This window comes from Coregonus clupeaformis, chromosome 16 (assembly GCF_020615455.1).
Source record: "Coregonus clupeaformis isolate EN_2021a chromosome 16, ASM2061545v1, whole genome shotgun sequence".
Taxonomy (NCBI): domain Eukaryota; kingdom Metazoa; phylum Chordata; class Actinopteri; order Salmoniformes; family Salmonidae; genus Coregonus; species Coregonus clupeaformis.
The window spans coordinates 20,831,601-20,855,634 of NC_059207.1; the positions used below are offsets into that span (position 1 = coordinate 20,831,601).

The 24,034-nt window shown below is 45.3% G+C and overlaps 1 protein-coding gene across 1 annotated transcript in view; it reads right to left on the reverse strand.

The window, feature by feature from the left end:
• LOC121584279 (extracellular matrix organizing protein FRAS1-like) overlaps window positions 1-12,592 on the reverse strand; it is a 272,736-nt gene extending 260,144 nt beyond the window's left edge. The window contains exons 1-6 of the mRNA XM_045225959.1: window positions 12,573-12,592; window positions 10,228-10,295; window positions 9,372-9,505; window positions 5,931-6,122; window positions 1,164-1,280; window positions 238-385 (exon numbers count right to left, since the gene is read on the reverse strand). Coding sequence (XP_045081894.1) covers window positions 238-385; window positions 1,164-1,280; window positions 5,931-6,122; window positions 9,372-9,505; window positions 10,228-10,295; window positions 12,573-12,592 — 679 coding nt within the window. The remainder of the gene's footprint in view (window positions 1-237; window positions 386-1,163; window positions 1,281-5,930; window positions 6,123-9,371; window positions 9,506-10,227; window positions 10,296-12,572) is intronic.
• Between the last annotated feature and the right edge of the window lie 11,442 nt (window positions 12,593-24,034).

Sequence of the window (24,034 nt, forward strand, 5' to 3'; positions counted from 1 at the left end):
ATAAAGGGCCTCATTGCCAAAATCCAGATGTATCCCTTTAAGGGATAGGTTTAGGGTTTTGGGGTTAGGGTTAGGGTTAGGTTAAGGGTTAGGAGTAAGGTTTAGGGAAAATTAGGATTTTGATTCACCAAAAAGTCCAGAAATTTCACGAAAATAAAGCTGTGTGTGTGTACCTATGTTCGTGCCTGTGTGTGTGTGTGTGTGTGAGCATTTGCGTGTGTGTTGTGCCACTCTTACCCTGTTTACACTCTGGGCAGCAGGTTCCCTGTTGGGGTACAGCCAGGGTCCCCAGGGGGCAGGTGGGACAGGATGTCAGGTAGCAGGTCACCCTACCTTCACGACACTCACATTCCCTACAGGGGCCCTCACTCCATCTCTCCTGGTTCTATAGGGAGATAGGGGAGAAGGAGAGAAGGGGAAGGAAGGTGGAGAGAGGGGTGGAGGGGGGAGAGAGGGGTGGAGAGGGGGAGCGAAAGGGAGAGAGAGAGAGAGAGAGAGAGAGAGAGAGAGAGAGAGAGAGGGGTGAGGGAGAGAGGGGTGGAGAGGGTGAGAGAGAGAGGGGGTGAGGGAGAGAGGGGTGGAGAGGGTGAGAGAGAGAGAGAGAGAGAGAGAGGGGGGGTAGGGAGAGAGGGGGTGGAGAGGGGGAGAGAAAGGGAGAGAGACAGAGGCAGACACAGGGAGAGACAGAGACAGGGAGAGACATAGACAGGGAGAGACAGGGAGAGAGAGAGAGAGACAGGGAGAGAGGGAGAGACAGGGAGAGAGGGAGAGACAGAGACAGGGAGAGACAGAGAGACAGGGCGAGACAGGGAGAGAGAGAGAGAGACAGGGAGAGAGAGAGAGACAGGGAGAGAGGGAGAGACAGAGACAGGGAGAGACAGAGAGACAGAGACAGAGAAAGAGACAGAGACAGGGCGAGACAGAGACAGGGAGAGACAGGGCGAGACAGAGACAGGGAGAGACAGGGAGAGACAGAGACAGAGAGAGACAGGGAGAGACAGAGACAGGGAGAGACAGAGACAGAGACGGGAAAATACAAAGATTTTAATGAGAATAGAATGATAGACTAAAACTATAGGCACTTTGTGTACATTTCAAAGAGCTTGATGGGTTCCACCAAGTGATATGGTATACATTCCACCTGGCCAGTCATCTCGACTTACCGCTAGTGGTCTCTGTGGTTTCCCAGAGGACTGATCAGGGTCTGGGTAAACACACGAGGTCTTCATGGAGTGACACTCAGGACAACACTTCCCTGGCAGGTGGACCAGCTCTGAACCCTGTTAGGAAGACAAAACAACATGTGAGTGTTTTGTGCTCTATCTTTCTCTCTCTCCTTCTCTTCTCTTCTCTCTACCTGCTCCATCTTTCTCTCTCTCCTTCTCTTCTCTCTACCTGCTCCATCTTTCTCTCTCTCCTTCTCTTCTCTTCTCTCTACCTGCTCCATCTTTCTCTCTCTCCTTCTCTTCTCTTCTCTCTACCTGCTCCATCTTTCTCTCTCCTTCTCTTCTCTTCTCTTCACCTGCTCCATCTCTCTCTCTCTCTCTCTCGCTCTCGCTCTCGCTCTCGCTCTCGCTCTCGCTCTCGCTCTCGCTCTCGCTCTCGCTCTCGCTCTCGCTCTCTCTCGCTCTCGCTTCTCTCTCTCTCTCTCTCTCTCTCTCTCTTCACCTCTTCTTATTCTCTCCTTCCTTCAGTCCAGTGGATGGAGGAAATAGCTGTGTCCACCTTAATTCCCATGCAACTTTAATTACCATCCAGAACGTCAAAGTGAATCTATCCTTAGTCTATTTACTCAGCTACCATCAATAGAAAGATGCCATTCATGGGAAAATCTACTCTACTAGTCTACTTCCCACGGCTGCTTATTACATTACACACACAAAGATTTAGGATGAGGGATTAATACCACGTGTTCAGAATAATAAAATAATTTTATTTCTGCTTAACTTTAATGTTGGAATCAAGAGAATCATTGTACCATCTATACCGCTGTGAAATACATGTTCCATAACCAAAAAGGTTGTGTTTTCAGCTGTTTGAAGCTGGTGTACAAACCCAAAAGTAAAAGATGCAAAAACTCAATTTAAGAACAGGAAGCATAGAAATAGCGCACATAGAACAGATCTACCGCTTCTTAGACTTCCTTTCAATGAGAATGACGGATCTACAGTATAACTGACATTTCTATGTGGATTTTGTCAGGTCGCCCAAAAAGCTACATAATGCGGCTTTAACTTGAAAGACTGATAAGGTAGAAAACTGATTCAAGTTTATTCCACATTTATCTTGCCTAACCCTTTTAATTTCAGTGATATGGATCTTACAGGTTTTATGGAATCTAGATTTTAAAGCTTTTAAGTCATAATATTTCCAATAGTCTAGAGTAAAATTCACTGAATTTCAAGCCTGTGTTTGTACTTATTTTGCCCCCATAAAACTCCTGCCACATATTCTTGTATGGTTCTGTATGTAGGCCAAGCACTGAGCTAGTAAATAACGTCTTATAATGAAGAGAGATATCCATGATGAAATCGCTATGTTACATCCTGGTTTTTATTTGTATTTATTCCTAACTACAAAAAGGCAGCCAGCATGATGCAGATAAACATTCAAGGGTTTTTCTTTATTTTTACTATTTTTTACATTGTAGAATAATAGTGAAGACATTAAACTATGAAATAACACATATGGAATCATGTAGTAACCAAAACAGTGTTAAACAAATCAAAATATATTTTAGATTTTAGAGTCTTCAAAGTAGCCACCCTTTGCCCTGATGACAGCTTTGCACACTCTTGGCATTTTCTCAATCAGCTTCACCTGGAATGTTTTTCCAACAGTTTTGAAAGAGTTCCCACATATGCTGAGCACTTGTTGGCTGCTTTTCCTTCACTCTGCGGTCCAACTCATCCCAAACTATCTCAATTGGGTTGAGGTCGGGTGATTGTGGAGGCCAGGTTATATGATGCAGCACTCCATCACTCTCCTTCTGGTCAAACAACCTTTACACAGCCTGGAGGTGTGTTGGGTAATTGTCCTGTTGAAAAACAAACGATAGTCCCACTAAGCCCAAACCAGATGGGATGGCGTATCGCTGCAGAATGCTGTGATAGCCATGCTGGTTAAGTGTGCCTTGAATTCTAAATAAATCATTGACAGTGTCACCAGCAAAGCACCCCACACCATCACACCTCCTCCTGCTTCACATTTACAGTGAGGGAAAAAAAGTATTTGATCCCCTGATGATTTTGTATGTTTGTCCACTGACAAAGAAATGATCAGTCTATAATTTTAATGGTAGGTTAATTTGAACAGTGAGAGACAGAATAACAACAAAAAAATCCAGAAAAACACATGTCAAAAATGTTATAAATTCATTTGAATTTTAATGAGGGAAATAAGTATTTGACCCCCTCTCAATCAGAAAGATTTCTGGCTCCCAGGTGTCTTTTATACAGGTGTCTTTTATACAGGTAATGAGCTGAGATTAGGAGCACACTCTTAAAGGGAGTGCTCCTAATCTCAGCTTGTTACCTGTATAAAAGACACCTGTCCACAGAAGCAATCAATCAATCAGATTCCAAACTCTCCACCATGGCCAAGACCAAAGAGCTCTCCAAGGATGTCAGGGACAAGATTGTAGACCTACACAAGGCTGGAATGGGCTACAAGAACATCGCAAAACAGCTTGGTGAGAAGGTGACAACAGTTGGTGCGATTATTCGCAAATGGAAGAAACACAAAAGAACTGTCAATCTCCCTCGGCCTGGGGCTCCATGCAAGACCTCACCTCGTGGAGTTGCAATGATCATGAGAACGGTGAGGAATCAGCCCAGAACTACACGGAGGATCTTGTCAATGATCTCAAGGCAGCTGGGACCATCGTCACCAAGAAAACAATTGGTAACACACTACGCTGTGAAGGACTGAAATCCTGCAGCACCCGCAAGGTCCCCCTGCTCAAGAAAGCACATATACAGGGTTTGCCAATGAACATCTGAATGATTCAAGGGAGAACTGGGTGAAAGTGTTGTGGTCAGATGAGACCAAAATCGAGCTCTTTGGCATCAACTCAACTCGCTGTGTTTGGAGGAGGAGGAATGCTGCCTATGACCCCAAGAACACCATCCCCACCGTCAAACATGGAGGAGGAAACATTATGCTTTGGGGGTGTTTTTCTGGTAAGGGGACAGGACAACTTCACCGCATCAAAGGGGCGATGGACGGGGCCATGTACCGTCAAATCTTGGGTGAGAACCTCCTTCCCTCAGCCAGGGCATTGAAAATGGGTCGTGGATGGGTATTCCAGCATGACAATGACCCAAAACACACGGCCAAGTCAACAAAGGAGTGGCTCAAGAAGAAGCACATTAAGGTCCTGGAGTGGCCTAGCCAGTCTCCAGACCTTAATCCCATAGAACATCTGTGGAGGGAGCTGAAGGTTCGAGTTGCCAAATGTCAGCCTCGAAACCTTAATGACTTGGAGAAGATCTGCAAAGAGGAGAGGAACAAAATCCCTCCTGAGATTTGTGCAAACCTGGTGGCCAACTACAAGAAACGTCTGATCTGTGATTGCCAACAAGGGTTTTGCCACCAAGTACTAAGTCATGTTTTGCAGAGGGGTCAAATACTTATTTCCCTCATTAAAATTCAAATCAATTTATAACATTTTTGACATGCGTTTTTCTGGATTTTTTTGTTGTTATTCTGTCTCTCACTATTCAAATAAACCTACCATTAAAATTATAGACTGATCATGTCTTTGTCAGTGGGCAAATAAACAAAATCAACAGGGGATCAAATACTTTTTTCCCTCACTGTACATTTTACATTTACATCATTTATCAGAACCAAACATGCAGAGATCATCCATTCACATTTACATTTTAGTCATTTAGCAGATGCTCTTATCCAGTGCGACTTACAGTTAGTGGGAGCATACATCCATTCACCTACTCTGCGTCTCACAAAGACACGGCGGTTGGAACCAAAAATCTCACATTTGGACTCATCAGACCAAAGGACAGATTTCCACCGGTCTAATGTCCATTGCTCGCGTTTCTTGGCCCAAGCAAGTCTCTTCTTATTATTGGTGTCCTTTAGTAGTGGTTTCTTTGCAGCAATTCGACCATGAAGGCCTGATTCACACAGTCTCCTCTGAACAGTTGATGTTGAGATGTATCTGTTACTTTTTGCATTTATTTGGGCTGCAATTTCTGAGGATGGTAACTCTAATTAACCTATCCTCTGCAGCAGAGGTAACTCTGGGTCTTCCTTTCCTGTGGCGGTCCTCATGAGAGCCAGTTTCATCATAGCGCTTGATGGTTTTTGCGACTGCACTTGAAGAAACTTTCAAAGTTCTTGAAATTTTCCATATTGACTGACCTTCATGTCTTAAAGTAATGATGGACTGTCGTTTCTCTTTGCTTATTTGAGCTGTTCTTTCCATAATATGGACTTGGTCTTTCACCAAATAGGGCTATCTTCTGTATACCACCCCTACCTTGTCACAACACAACTGATTGGCTCAAACGCATTAAGAAGGAAAGAAATTCCACAAATTAACATTTAACAAGGCATACCTGTTAAAATAAATGCATTCCAGGTGACTACCTCATGAAGCTGGTTGAGAGAATGCCAAGAGTGTGCAAAGCTGTCATCAAAGCAAAGGGCGGATACTTTGAAGAATCTCAAATATAAAATATATTTTGATTTGTTTAACACTTTTTTGGTTACTACATGATTACAAATGTGTTATTTCATAGTTTTGATGTTTTCACTATTATTACACAATGTAGAAAATAGTAAAAATAAAGAAAAACCCTAGAATGAGTAGGTGTGTCCAAACTTTTGACTGGTACTGTATATACAACTAGGAGCAGATATTTGTACCTATTTTATTTATTTATTTTCAGTCGGGTTTGGCCTACCGTCGGGCATTCGACTCGGGCACACTGGGCTCTCTGGCAGAGGACCTGTCCCTTCTCGCAGGTGCAGAACTCGCAGCCGGTGCCATTCCACATGTCACCGTGGTAACGGACGGTGAGCTCATACAGGCAGCTGCCCTTGGCGGCAACACACTCGTCACAACACTGCCCCGCCCTCTTCACTTTGGTCTGGCCCTGCAAGGGATCATGGGAAGGGTATTGGCCGGAAACACTTTATAATAACTTTCATGAGTAAGCATCAATAAATTAATTATGAATAGAACATCAGTGTTCCCCAACTGGCGGCCCGTGGACCGAATTTGGCCCGCGGGTGGTTTTATTTGGCCCCCCAAGTATTCTGAGCAAATTTGTGGAATTTTTATTGTTAGACATAAAAGACTGTAAAAACACCAGGAGATCAGCTCCCAGTGATTTTAATTTTAGAAATCTGTTCCCAAGTATTCCCACACATAATAGAGAGACACGCGATCATATACAAATGTAAACAAGGTTTGAAATGATTATGATTTAGTCAAACATTATATCTGTTTGGGCTTCTTGCGGTCAATTCGCAGTCTACAAATTATTTGTAATTATGTTCCGTCCCCCCGACCATCCGGCTCCAGAAAAAATCGGCCCACGGCTGAATCTAATTGATGATCCCTGGTGTTCATGCTATTAATATACGTGTCAGACACACAGACAGACATAGTAACATCCATAGACTCTTTCTGTGTACCTTCTCACAGGCCCTGGGCGGACAGGTGTGTGTGTGACAGCGAGACTGGCCCCGATCACACACACACCTGGTGCAGCTGCTCTTCTGCCACTGCTCACCGTGCTGCAGACACACACACACACACACACACACACACACACACACACACACACACACACACACACACACACACACACGCACACACACACACGCAAAAACACACACACACACACACACACACACACACACGCAAAAACACACACAAACACACGCAAAAAACACACACACACACAAACACACACACACAGAACACACACACACACACATGCACAAACACACACACGCACAGACACACACAGACACGCACAGATGCACAGACACACACGCACAAATACACAGTTTGTTATTTATTAAAGATAATTATTAATATCCTCTTCATTTTACACACATCATGTTACAGCTCTAACCTGTTTTCTTGTATGTGTGTGTATGCGTGTGTGTGTGTGGGTGTGTGTGTGGGCGTGTGTGTGTGTGTGTGTGTGTGTGATGAAAAGAGAAGAGGTCCAGAGAGTGGCGCACACACACACACCCACACACACACACACACACACACCCACACACACCCACACACACGCATACACACACACACACACACAGACACACACACACACAGACACACACACACACACACACAGACACACACACACAGACACACACACACACACACACACACACACACACACAGACACACACACACACACACACACACACAATTTACAGTCTATCAGACACACACACGTGACTTTCCCTTACATAACACACACACACACACACACACACATAACTTTCCCTTATACAACACTGTGTAAGTACAACAGCTATCACAGTGGCAGAGTTAACACGTTTTCTCCATTCGCTACATGACAAGAACAATACAGAGAGAGAAGCTTTTTAATCTCTGTGGACGTTGGGCAGCGTTGCCTGGGCTGAGTATAACCTTGTACTTAACAGTCCTTAGGTAAACAAAAACAAACCAACTATACAGTGCCTTGCAAAAGTATTCATCCCCCTTGGCGTTTTTCCTATTTTGTTGCATAATGTAAATAGATTTTTATTTGGATTTCATGTAATGGACATACACAAAATAGTCTGAATTTGTGAAGTGAAATTCTAAAAAATAAATAACGAAAAAGTGGTGCTTGCATATGTATTCACCCCCTTTGCTATGAAGCCCCTAAATAAGATCTGGTGCAACCAATTACCTTAAGAAGTTACATAATTAGTTAAATAAAGTCCACCTGTGTGCAATCTAAGCGTCACATGATCTGTCACATGATCTCAGTATATATACACCTGTTTTGAAAGGCCCCAGAGTCTGCAACACCACTAAGCAAGGGGCACCACCAAGCAAGCGACACCATGAAGACCAACGAGCTCTCCAAACAGGTCAGGGACATAGTTGTGGAGAAGTACAGATCAGGGTTGGGTTATAAAAAATATCAGAAACTTTAAACATCCCACGGAGCACCATTAAATCCATTATTAAAAAATTGAAAGAATATGGCATCACAACAAACCTGCCAAGAGAAGGCCGCCCAACAAAACTCACAGACCAGACTAGGAGGGTATTAATCAGAGAGGCAACAAAAAGACCAAAGATAACCCTGAAGGAGCTGCAAAGCTCCACAGCGGAGATTGGAGTATCTGTCCATAGGACCACTTTAAGCCGTACACCCCACAGAGCTGGGCTTTACGGAAGAGTGGCCAGAAAAAAAGCCATTGCTTAAAGAAAAAAAAAAAAAAAACACGTTTGGTGTTCGCCAAAAGGCATGTGGGAGACTCCCCAAACATATGGAAGAAGGTACTCTGGTCAGATGAGACTAAAAGTGAGCTTTTTGGCCATCAAGGAAAACGCTATGTCTGGTGCAAACCACCCCGAGAACACCATCCCCACAGTGAAGCATGGTGGTGGCAGCATCATGCTGTGGGGATGTTTTTCATTGGCAGGGACTGGGAAACTGGTCAGAATTGAAGGAATGATGGATGGCACTAAATACAGGGAAATTCTTGAGGGAAACCTGTTTCAGTCTTACAGAGATTTGAGACTGAGACGGAGGTTCACCTTCCAGCAGGACAATGACCCTAAGCATACTGCTAAAGCAACACTCGAGTGGATTAAGGGGAAACATTTAAATACCTACACACTCACACATCCACACACACACACACACACATCCACACACACACACACCCACGCACACACACCCACCCACACACAGCCACACACACCAACACACACCAACACACACACACAGCCACACAAACCACACACAGCCACAGACACCCACACACACCCACGCACACCCACACACACCCACACACACACCCACACACAGCCACACACACCCACACACACCCAGCCACACACACCCACACCTACACACCCACCCACCCACCCACACACACCCACACACACCCACCCACACACCCACACACACACCCACCCACACCCACACACACACACACCCACCCACCCACCCACACTCTCTCTGAGAAGTTGTAGTACCTTGTACTCCTTCCCAGCAGAGAGGCAGGGGTTGGAGACACATTGTGGACAGCACTGTCCAGGTTGGATCACCAGATTCTCATGCTGTTGGAGAGACACACACGTCAGTGGGTGTGTGTGTGTGTGTGTGTGTGTGTGTGGCTGTGACAGTCTTCCTAACCTGTTTGCAGGCGACAGGCTGACACTCTGCTGCATAGCACTGAGATAACCGGTTGTTACACACACACATAGAACACAGGCTGGGCCTCCACTCCTCCCCATCCCTGTACTCATGGCCCTCCCAGGAACAGGATGCTGTGGACAGACACACACACACACACACGGAGACACGCGGAGACACACACACACACAGACAGACACACTGTAAGTACAGTAAAGAGCAAAGTTGTGGTTTGTGTGTGTGTGAGTGTTGCATGTGTCACTATATCCACTAGAGAGGTGCTATACATAGTGCCCAGTTAGAAACCCAGCTAACATCCAGGATGTTATTTACATTTACATATATTATAGATCTGGCAGTAGCGTGGACAGCCCCAGGGGTCCTTAACACAGGAACAGAGGTCCTGAAGTGGAAGTGGAGTCAGAGATACTTCAACTCATATGTTTCTTAACATCTCTCTAGCTAGCATGTAGCATCTAATTATCATCTCATGCTACATTAGAAAGGGGTTCCAGTGCAGACGCTAACGCTAACTCGCTCAACGTCTACTACTTTGAATGTAAGCCAAGTTTTGCTCAACAACTACTACTTTGAATGTAAGTCATGTCTTGTCAATTTACAGAGATACATTCAGCTAGGAGAAGCTGATGAGAAGAAAAAAGCAACCTGAAGATGAGGTGAAAGCCTTAAAGGAGACAGCATCAGGTTTGTAGCTAGCAGCAAAGGGAATTCCCAGTTTAGGCGCTAGCTAGCTAGCTGCCTAGCGTAGCGCTGCAGAAGGCCCCACAGCACATTTATAATAGAGCTGACAGATATGAGCTAACCTGAGGCAACCTTCATTCTCTGCGAAACCTACCTCCATGGCGGGCACACTTGGGGCAGCAGTCTCCGGTGGGGGTGAAGGCGGTCTGGTCTGGGGGGCAGCTGAGAGGAGGGCAGGGTCTTGGACCACAGGATACACTACCCCCAGAACACACACACACCTGGCACTGGGAGGCACTCCACTGGCTGTCATGCTGAGGGGAGGGGGTAGTGTTTTATTTATTTTATTCAACATCTATTTAACCAGGTAAGTCAATTAAGAACAAATAATTATTTACAATGTGAGGGGGATGTAGAGGGAGAGGGAGAGAGAGAGAGAGAGAGAGAGAGAGAGAGAGAGAGAGAGAGAGAGAGAGAGAGAGAAATAACATTTCATCTTGACCACTAGCTGTACTCTATAAGTCACTAGTCCAGTATCTCACCTCCCTATAGCCCCAGCCCTGAAGAAATGACTAACAAAAGCTTCCATAAATAACAACACAAATCAACATTCTATTCTTATACCACATACATGTACCCTGTTAGTCAACACACTACATTTTCTCACGCTCCTTTCCTCCACTCTCCCCAACTCAGTTAGCTAAGCCTTGAAAGGGCCCAGGAAGATCCTCTCAAAACATGAGTGCCCTGCCTCAGTAGAGCCTTGTAAAAGTGTGAAAGACACTTGAGTCTTAGGCGACCCCAATGGAATCCTAAACTCTGGCCAATGAGGCTTTTTCTACCTAAAAATATGTCAGCCAACCAACCATCTCTATGTGAGTAGGCAAAAGTGGAGGCTAACAAGAAAGCAATTGTGCATTAGGAGGAGAGGATTAAAGAGAGACGAGAGGAGGAGGACGGAGTTGGAGGAGAGGAGGGGGAAGGAGTTAGAGGAGAGGAGGGGGAGGAGAGGAGGAGGAGGAGAGGAGGGGGAAGGAGTTAGAGGAGAGGAGGGGGAGGAGAGGAGGGGGAAGGAGTTAGAGGAGAGGAGGGGGAGGAGAGGGAGGGGGAAGGAGTTGGAGGAGAGGAGGGGGAGGAGAGGAGGGGGGAAGGAGTTGGAGGAGAGGAGGGGGAGGAGAGGAGGGGGGACAGAGTTAGAGGAGAGGAGGGGGAGGAGAGGAGGGGGAAGGAGTTGGAGGAGAGGAGGGGGAGGAGAGGAGGGGGAAGGAGTTAGAGGAGAGGAGGGGGAGGACGGAGAGGAGGGGGAGGACGGAGTTAGAGGAGAGGGTGGTGAGAGAGGAGAGGAGAGGAGGGGGAGGAGAGAGGAGGAGGACGGAGTTGGAGGAGAGGGTGGTGAGAGAGGAGAGGAGAGGAGGGGGAGGAGAGGGAGGGGAAGGAGTTAGAGGAGAGGAGGGGAGGAGAGGAGGGGGAAGGAGTTGGAGGAGAGGAGGGGGAGGAGAGGAGGGGGAAGGAGTTGGAGGAGAGGAGGGGAGGAGAGGAGGGGGAAGGAGTTAGAGGAGAGGAGGGGGAGGATGGAGAGGAGGAGGACGGAGTTAGAGGAGAGGGTGGTGAGAGGAGAGGAGAGGAGGGGGGAGGAGAGAGGGAGGAGGACGGAGTTGGAGGAGAGGGTGGTGAGAGAGGAGAGGAGAGGAGGGGGAGGAGAGGAGGGGGAAGGAGTTGGAGGAGAGGAGGGGGAAGGAGTTAGAGGAGGGGGACGGAGTTAGAGGAGGGGAGGGGGAGAGGAGGGGGAGGACGGAGTTAGAGGAGAGGAGGGGAGGAGAGGAGGGGGAGGACGGAGTTAGAGGAGAGGGTGGTGAGAGAGGAGAGGAGAGGAGGGGGAGGAGAGGAGGGGGAGGACGGAGTTAGAGGAGAGGGTGGTGAGAGAGGAGAGGAGGGGGAGGGAGTTAGTGGAGAGAAGGGGAAGTAGGATAAGAGGAAGGGGACAGAGTTAGAGGAGAGGAGAGGAGGGGGAGGAGAGAGAGGAGGACGGAGTTGGAGGAGAGAGGAGGAGGACGGAGTTGGAGGAGAGGGTGGTGAGAGAGGAGAGGAGGGGGAGGAGAGAGGAGGAGGACGGAGTTGGAGGAGAGAGGAGGAGGACGGAGTTAGAGGAGAGAAGGGGGACGGAGTTAGAGGAGAGAAGGGGGACGGAGTTAGAGGAGAGAGGAGGAGGACGGAGTTAGAGGAGAGAAGGGGGACGGAGTTAGAGGAGAGAAGGGGGACGGAGTTAGAGGAGAGGAGGGGGACGGAGTTAGAGGAGAGGAGGGGGACGGAGTTAGAGGAGAGAAGGGGGACGGAGTTAGAGGAGAGAAGGGGGACGGAGTTAGAGGAGAGGAGGGGGACGGAGTTAGAGGAGAGGAGGGGGACGGACTTAGAGGAGAGGATTAAAGAGAGGAGGGTGACAGAGTAGAGACGGCAGATATTTTCTCTGGTCTTCCACAGCGGTCAGTGTCATTTACTGACCCCATAAACAGCTTCTTCATGCTGACAAGAGCCCTGGGAGGAGGGCAGACATTCTGGACAACACTGGTTGGGAGGGATCCTCAACCGCTCTCCCTGAGGAGAGAGACAGAGAGAAAACAGTATTAGTGAGTCTGTTAATGCAGAATGAAAGAGGAAGTGTGAACAGCCATACTAATAAAACTAACACACATTTACTCGTCTTTTCTTACTGACTTTGCTGATAGCTGCTTTATTGAGAAGAAGTTGTACTTACTATGACTGAGATATGTGGTTGTCTTACTTGCAGTAGCTGCTGTATTTTGAGATGACCCCCTAACTATAAATCACCCTAGATAAGAGTGTCTGCTAAACAAATCAAATGTCTGATGTAGCTGTTGTAGAGAAAGGCCAGCCTGCACATAGTATGCTGCTCTTCCATCTGCAACACGTCACACAGCATCCAGCCACACCATCCATCTACACCATCCAGCCACACCATCCATCTACACCATCCAGCCACACCATCCATCTACACCATCCAGCCACACCATCCATCTACACCATCCAGCCACACCATCCATCTACACCATCCAGCCACACCATCCATCTACACCATCCAGCAACACCATCCAGCCACACCATCCATCCATAGCATCCAGCCACACCATCCATCTATACCATCCATCTACACCATCCATCTATACCATCCAGCCACACCATCCATCTACACCATCCAGCCACACCATCCATCTACACCATCCAGCCACACCATCCATCTATACCATCCAGCCACACCATCCATCTACACCATCCAGCCACACCATCCATCTATACCATCCAGCCACACCATCCATCTACACCATCCAGCCACACCATCCATCTACACCATCCAGCCACACCATCCATCTATACCATCCAGCCACACCATCCATCTACACCATCCAGCCACACCATCCATCTACACCATCCAGCCACACCATCCATCTATACCATCCAGCCACACCATCCATCTACACCATCCAGCCACACCATCCATCTCTACCATCCAGACACACATCCATCTACACCATCCAGCCACACCATCCATCTACACCATCCAGCCACACCATCCATCTACACCATCCAGCCACACCATCCATCTACACCATCCAGCCACACCATCCATCTATACCATCCAGCCACACCATCCATCTATACCATCCAGCCACACCATCCATCTACACCATCCAGCCACACCATCCATCTACACCATCCAGCCACACCATCCATCTACACCATCCAGCCACACCATCTATCTACACCATCCAGCCACACCATCCATCTACACCATCCAGCCACACCATCCATCTGCACCATCCAGCCACACCATCCAGCCACACCATCCATCTATACCATCTATACCATCTATACCATCTATACCATCCACACCATCTATACCATCCACCCCATCTATACCATCTATAACATCTATACCATCTATACCATCCACACCATCTATACCATCCACCCCATCTATACCATCTATACCATCTATACCATCTATCCCATCTATACCATCTATACCATCCACCCCATCTATACCATCTATAACATCTATACCATCTATACCATCTATAACATCTATACCATCTATACCATCTATACCATCCACACCATCTATACCATCCACCCCATCTATACCATCTATACCATCCACCCCATCTATACCATCTATACCATCCACAACATCTATCCCATCTATACCATCTATACCATCCACACCATCTATACCATCCACACCATCTATACCATCTATACCATCTATACCATCCACACCATCTATCCCATCTATACCATCTATACCATCCACAACATCTATACCATCTATACCATCTATACCATCCACACCATCTATACCATCTATACCATCTATACCATCTATATCATCCACACCATCTATACCATCTATACCATCCACACCATCTATACCATCTATCCCATCTATACCATCTATACCATCTATACCATCCACACCATCCACCCCATCTATACCATCCACACCATCTATCCCATCTATACCATCTATACCATCCACACCATCTATACCATCTATACCATCCACACCATCTATCCCATCTATACCATCTATACCATCTATACCATCTATACCATCCACACCATCTATACCATCTATACCATCCACCCCATCTATACCATCTATACCATCTACACCATCTATACCATCTATACCATCCACCCCATCTATACCATCCACACCATCTATACCATCTATACCATCCACACCATCTATACCATCTATACCATCTATACCATCCACACCATCTATACCATCTATACCATCTATACCATCCACACCATCTATACCATCTATACCATCTATACCATCTATACCATCCACACCATCTATACCATCCACCCCATCTATACCATCTATACCATCTATACCATCTATACCATCCACACCATCTATACCATCTATACCATCTATACCATCCACACCATCTATACCATCTATACCATCCACCCCATCTATACCATCCACCCCATCTATACCATCCACACCATCTATACCATCTATACCATCTATACAATCTACACCATCTATACCATCTATACCATCTATACCATCCACACCATCTATACCATCTATCCCATCTATACCATCTATCCCATCTATACCATCCACAACATATATCCCATCTATACCATCTATACCATCTACACCATCTACACCATCTATACAATCTACACCATCTATACCATCCACACCATCTATACCATCTATACCATCTATACCATCCACCCCATCTATACCATCCACCCCATCCACACCATCTATACCATCCACACCATCTATACCATCTATACCATCCACACCATCTATACCATCTATACCATCTATACCATCCATACCATCCACATCATCTATACCATCTATACCATCTATACCATCTATCCCATCTATACCATCCACCCCATCTATACCATCCACACCATCTATACCATCTATACCATCTATACAATCTACACCATCTATACCATCTATACCATCTATACCATCTATACCATCCACATCATCTATACCATCTATACCATCTATACCATCTATCCCATCTATACCATCCACCCCATCTATACCATCCACACCATCTATACCATCTACACCATCTATACCATCTATACCATCCACACCATCTATACCATCTACACCATCTATACCATCTATACCATCTATACCATCCACACCATCCACACCATCTATACCATCTATACCATCTACACCATCTATACCATCTATACCATCTATACCATCCACCCCATCCATACCATCTATACCATCTATACCATCTATACCATCCACACCATCTATACCATCTATACCATCTATACCATCTATACCATCCACCCCATCTATACCATCCACACCATCTATACCATCCACACCATCTATACCATCTATACCATCTATACCATCAATACCATCCACCCCATCTATACCATCTATACCATCTACACCATCTATACATTCTATACCATCTATACCATCTATACCATCTATACCATCCACACCATCTATACCATCCACCCCATCCACACCATCTATACCATCTATACCATCTATACCATCTACACCATCTATACCATCCACACCATCTATACCATCCACACTATCTATACCTTCTATACCATCCACACCATCTATACCATCTATACCATCTATACCATCCCCACCATCTATACCATCTATACAATCTATACCATCTATACCATCCACACCATCTATACCATCTATACCATCTATACCATCCACACCATCTATACCATCCACACCATCTATACCATCCACCCCATCTATACCATCCACCCCATCTATACCATCTATACCATCCACCCCATCTATATCATCTATACCATCTATCCCATCTATACCATCTATCCCATCTATACCATCCACAACATATATCCCATCTATACCATCTATACCATCTATACAATCTACACCATCTATACCATCCACACCATCTATACCATCTATACCATCTATACCATCTATACCATCTATACCATCCACCCCATCTATACCATCCACCCCATCCACACCATCTATACCATCCACACCATCTATACCATCTATACCATCTATACCATCCACACCATCTATACCATCCACACCATCTATACCATCTATACCATCTATACCATCCATACCATCCACATCATCTATACCATCTATCCCATCTATACCATCCACCCCATCTATACCATCCACACCATCTATACCATCTACACCATCTATACCATCTATACAATCTACACCATCTATACCATCTATACCATCCACATCATCTATACCATCTATACCATCTATCCCATCTATACCATCCACCCCATCTATACCATCCACACCATTTATACCATCTACACCATCTATACCATCTATACCATCCACACCATCTATACCATCTACACTATCTATACCATCTGTACCATCTATACCATCCACACCATCCACACCATCCACACCATCTATACCATCTATACCATCTACACCATCTATACCATCTATACCATCTATACCATCCACCCCATCTATACCATCTATACCATCTATACCATCTATACCATCTATACCATCTATACCATCCACACCATCTATACCATCTATACCGTCTATACCATCTATACCATCCACCCCATCTATACCATCCACACCATCTATACCATCCACACCATCTATACCATCTATACCATCAATACCATCCACCCCATCTATACCATCTATACCATCTACACCATCTATACATTCTATACCATCTATACCATCTATACCATCTATACCATCTATACCATCCACACCATCTATACCATCCACCCCATCCACACCATCTATACCATCTATACCATCTATACCATCTACACCATCTATACCATCCACACCATCTATACCATCCACACTATCTCTATCTTCTATACCATCCACACCATCTATACCATCTATACCATCTATACCATCCCCACCATCTATACCATCTATACCATCTATACCATCTATACCATCCACACCATCTATACCATCTATACCATCTATACCATCTATACCATCCACACCATCTATACCATCCACACCATCTATACCATCCACCCCATCTACAGTGGGGAAAAAAAGTATTTAGTCAGCCACCAATTGTGCAAGTTCTCCCACTTAAAAAGATGAGAGAGGCCTGTAATTTTCATCATAGGTACACGTCAACTATGACAGACAAAATGAGAAAAAAAAATCCAGAAAATCACATTGTAGGAGTTTTAATGAATTTATTAGCAAATTATGGTGGAAAATAAGTATTTGGTCACCTACAAACAAGCAAGATTTCTGCCTCTCACAGACCTGTAACTTCTTCTTTAAGAGGCTCCTCTGTCCTCCACTCATTACCTGTATTAATGGCACCTGTTTGAACTTGTTATCAGTATAAAAGACACCTGTCCACAACCTCAAACAGTCACACTCCAAACTCCACTATGGCCAAGACCAAAGAGCTGTCAAAGGACACCAGAAACAAAATTGTAGACCTGCACCAGGCTGGGAAGACTGAATCTGCAATAGGTAAGCAGCTTGGTTTGAAGAAATCAACTGTGGGAGCAATTATTAGGAAATGGAAGACATACAAGACCACTGATAATCTCCCTCGATCTGGGGCTCCACACAAGATCTCACCCCGTGGGGTCAAAATGATCACAAGAACGGTGAGCAAAAATCCCAGAAACACACGGGGGGACCTAGTGAATGACCTGCAGAGAGCTGGGACCAAAGTAACAAAGCCTACCATCAGTAACACACTACGCCGCCAGGGACTCAAATCCTGCAGTGCCAGACGTGTCCCCTGCTTAAACCAGTACATGTCCAGGCCTGTCTGAAGTTTGCTAGAGTGCATTTGGATGATCCAGAAGAGGATTGGGAGAATGTCATATGGTCAGATGAAACCAAAATATAACTTTTGGTAAAAACTCAACTCGTCGTGTTTGGAGGACAAAGAATGCTGAGTTGCATCCAAAAGAACACCATACCTACTGTGAAGCATGGGGGTGGAAACATCATGCTTTGGGGCTGTTTTTCTGCAAAGGGACCAGGACGACTGATCTGTGTAAAGGAAAGATTGAATGGGGCCATGTATCGTGAGATTTTGAGTGAAAACCTCCTTCCATCAGCAAGGGCATTGAAGATGAAACGTGGCTGGGTCTTTCAGCATGACAATGATCCCAAACACACCGCCCGGGCAACGAAGGAGTGGCTTCGTAAGAAGCATTTCAAGGTCCTGGAGTGGCCTAGCCAGTCTCCAGATCTCAACCCCATAGAAAATCTTTGGAGGGAGTTGAAAGTCCGTGTTGCCCAGCGACAGCCCCCAAAACATCACTGCTCTAGAGGAGATCTGCATGGAGGAATGGGCCAAAATACCAGCAACAGTGTGTGAAAACCTTGTGAAGACTTACAGAAAACGTTTGACCTGTGTCATTGCCAACAAAGGGTATATAACAAAGTATTGAGAAACTTTTGTTATTGACCAAATACTTATTTTCCACCATAATTTGCAAATTAATTAATTAAAAATCCTACAATGTGATTTTCTGGATTTTTTTTTCTCATTTTGTCTGTCATAGTTGACGTGTACCTATGATGAAAATTACAGGCCTCTCTCATCTTTTTAAGTGGGAGAACATGCACAATTGGTGGCTGACTAAATACTTTTTTTCCCCACTGTATACCATCCACCCCATCTATACCATCTATACCATCCACCCCATCTATACCATCTATACCATCCACACCATCTATACCATCTATACCATCCACACCATCTATACCATCTATACCATCTATACCATCCACACCATCTATACCATCTATACCATCCACACCATCTATACCATCTATACCATCTATACCATCCACACCATCTATACCATCTATACCATCCACACCATCTATACCATCTATACCATCTATACCATCCACACCATCTATACCATCTATACCATCCACACCATCTATACCATCTATACCATCTATACCATCCACACCATCTATACCATCTATACCATCTATACCATCCACACCATCTATACCATATATACCATCTATACCATCTATACCATCTACACCATCTATACCATCCACACCATCTATACCATCGACACCATCTATACCATCTATACCATCCACACCATCTATACCATCTACACCTTCTATACCATCTATACCATCTATACCATCCACACCATCTATACCATCTATACCATCTATACCATCCACACCATCTATACCATCCACACCATCTATACCATCCACCCCATCTATACCATCCACCCCATCTATACCATCCACCCCATCTATACCATCTATACCATCCACCCCATCTATACCATCTATACCATCCACCCCATCTATACCATCTATACCATCCACCCCATCTATACCATCTATACCATCCACACCATCTATACCATCTAAACCATCCACACCATCTATACCATCTATACCATCTATACCATCTATACCATCCACACCATCTATACCATCTATACCATCCACCCCATCTACACCATCTATACCATCTATACCATCTATACCATCTATACCATCTACACCATCTACACCATCTATACCATCCACCCCATCTATACCATCTATACCATCTATACCATCTATACCATCCACACCATCTATACCATCTATACCATCTATACCATCCACCCCATCTACACCATCTATACCATCCACCCCATCTATACCATCTATACCATCCACCCCATCTATACCATCTATACCATCCACACCATCTATACCATCTATACCATCCACACCATCTATACCATCTATACGATCTACACCATCTATACCATCTATACCATCCACACCATCTATACCATCTATACCATCTATACCATCCACACCATCTATACCATCTATACCATCTATACCATCTATACCATCCACACCATCTATACCATCCACCCCATCTATACCATCTATACCATCCACCCCATCTACACCATCTATACCATCTATACCATCCACACCATCTACACCATCTATACCATCTATACCATCTATACCATCCACACCATCTATACCATCCACCCCATCTACACCATCTATACCATCTATACCATCCACCCCATCTATACCATCTATACCATCTATACCATCCACACCATTGGTGCCCAGGATGTCGATCGCGGTCGACAGGTCGATCGCAAACTTCTTTCTAGTAGACCGCATAAAAGTTTTCCAAATGTTTGCACTAAAAATATATATTTTGGCAATTCACAGCGTTCCAACCACACCATTATCTCTTTTGATTTCTTATTCTAACCCTCCAGTGATATATATAATAGGAGGAGAGGAGAGAGGACGAAAGGAGAGGAGATAAGAGGAGAGGAGAGAGGAGGGAGGAGGAAGAGAGAAGAGAGGAGGAGGAGCGGAGAGAGGACGAAAGGAGAGGAGAGAAGAGGAGAGGAGAGAGGAGGGAGGAGGAAGACAGGAGAGAGGAGGAGGAGAGGAGAGAGGAAGAGGAGAGAAGAGGAGAGGAGAGGAGAGAGGAGAGAGGAGGAAGAGAGGAGAGGGAGGAGGAGAGGAGAGATGAGGAAAGGAGAGGAGAGAAGAGGAAAGGAGAGAGGAGGGAGGAGGAAGAGAGGAGAGAGGAGGAGGAGAGGAGAGAGGAAGAGGAGAGAAGAGGGAGAGGAGAGGAGAGAGGAGAGAGGAGGAAGAGAGGAGAGGGAGGAGGAGAGGAGAGATGAGGAAAGGAGAGGAGAGAAGAGGAAAGGAGAGAGGAGGGAGGAAGAGAGGAGAGAGGAGGAGGAGAGGAGAGAGGAAGAGGAGAGAAGAGGAGAGGAGAGAGGAGGGAGGAGAAAGAGAGGAGAGATGAGATGAGGAGACCGAGAGGAGGAGGAGAGTAGAGAGGAGAGAGGAAAGAGGAGGAAGAGAGGAGAGAGGAGAGAGGAGGAGGAGAGGAGAGAGGAGGAGAGGAGTGGAGCGAGGAGGACATATGGTTGGGTGAGCTTGATCGCTAATTTAATTAGTGTTAGACTGCCTGTCAGTGGAGAATAATTAATTAGGCATTGATAGTGGTCTCAGGGGAGAGGGGAGGTTGGATGGGATGCCTCAAGGGAGAGGGGAGGTTGGACAGGATGCCTCAGGGGAGAGAGAAGGTTGGATGGGATACCCTAACAGTGTTGTTGGCTTGATGTCTAGATTACTTCATCAAAGCAGGAGAACCGAGACGGGGAGGAAGGAGGAACGGGGAACGCAAGTGTTTACAAGACACCCAGCTATTCAATTGTTAATTAATTCCTTCATTCCTTTGTTCATTCATTCAGTCAGTCAGTCAGTCATCCATCCCTCCATCCATCCATGTGTTATCTTACCCTCTGGTAGTCGCAGTGTGGGTTGAGGCAGGCAGCAGGTTGACAGATGGTGATGTCACTGAAGCATTGACACTCCTGACACGAGTCTGGTCTCCACAAGGTGTTGTTCTGTAGACACAAATAACAAGTTCCTGAGTTCAAGTTCCAGCTGAAAAGTTAAAGTCATATTCCTGTGTAAAAGCAACTATTCCAAGCAAGACAGTTAAAAACATACAGCAGCAGTTAGTTAAATAAACAGCAGGTCTTGGGTTGAATTATACTGCACATTATCATCTGTCACAATATAAAAATGCAAATATTTCCTTTGGCCCTCCTGTGGATTTTTCTATTTGCATACAACAGTGATTGAAACAGGCTACTGATGTATCGTACACACATCTACTAATGTACCATATACACATCTACTAATGTACCATATACACATCTACTAATGTACCGTACACACATCTACTAATGTACCATATACACATCTACTAATGTACCATATACACATCTACTAATATACCAAACATACATCTACTATTTGGGAGCTTTAACAGAGTGTGAATTGGGAGCTTTAACAGAGTGTGAATTGGGAGCTTTAACAGTGTGTGAATTGGGAGCTTTAACAGAGTGTGAATTGGGAGCTTTAACAGAGTGTGAATTGGGAGCTTTAACAGAGTGTGAATTGGGAGCTTTAACAGAGTGTGAATTGGGAGCTTTAACAGAGTGTGAATTGGGAGCTTTAATGGTGTGTGAATTGGGAGCTTTAACAGAGTGTGAATTGGGAGCTTTAACAGTGTGTGAATTGGGAGCTTTAACAGTGTGTGAATTGTGAGCTTTAACAGAGTGTGAATTGGGAGCTTTAACAGTGTGTGGGCGTTCTTGTTCTTTACTCGTATTCTTTATTAGCCCAGCACCTACGTTTTTAAGGACATGCGTATGACCACAAACTTTTCCATAAACGTATAAGGATCCCACACCTTATGGATGTGTCCTGAATGGCACCCTATTTCCTTAATAGTGCACTACTTTTGACCAGAGCTCATAGGGCTGTAATCAAAAGTAGTGCACTATATAGGGACTAGGGTGCCATTGGGATGCAGCCCCATTTCATTTAACCACCAGAGAAGGAAACTCTGCTGGGTTTTGATTGACCACCGTATTAGCAACATGGTGGCTTTCTCTTCCTTTCTCTACTATATTCATGAAATACGTAACGCCATGTTCATTTAAGGTCACGTACAAATGGGCCGACTTTACTTTAAATGACTTTTCTTCCAGGGGTACCTATACAGTAGCAGCCGGTATTATTCTAGTGGCGTTTTCAATTAAGGTCTGGTTCAATGAGAGTTCGGCTCAGACCTAAGGCTGGGCTAAACATTGGCACCTCCATTCTGGGGAGAAGGGGGAAACATACTGGTCTGTCAGTTTCCCTTCCTGCAATCACCTTTTCCCTGTACGACGGGAAAAGCATAATTGAGCTAATATTGAGCCTGCCTGATTTGGGGGTGGCCGGGGCCAGAACTGAACCTATTACTCAGGTAAATCAATCTATCATAGCCCCACACCTCCACTGTATCAGAGAGCAGTGGACTGGTACAGTCCAAACTACAGTACCATAGCTTAGGAGACCTCTGCACAGCCGACTGAACAGTAGACTTCATCGATAGATAGGATTAGAATACTATTATATGACGGAAGAGTGTTCAATATATTTCTATGGTAAACTACTACTGCTGTATCTGAACTTGATCAGATGGGAGACACCCAGCAAACAGGGGACGTCCTAAGGACGTCCAGGAGACCATGACACAACCTCCTGACATTCCAGGGACGTCCTAACGACTCATTTTTGTTTGCAGGGCTAATACCAGCATATGTTCAGAAGTCAAACAATGACAAAACCCTGACAACTTGTCAAGTAAAAATGACACTAAATGTCAGATTTTTCCCTCATCAATTAGCCTAAAACATTTCCAATTACGTAATCGTCTCTCTGAGCCAACTATTATATTGAGACCTCAGTAGACCTCAAAATCTGATTCTGGAACAGAAGATTGAAGGTTCGAGGCCCTTCCTGG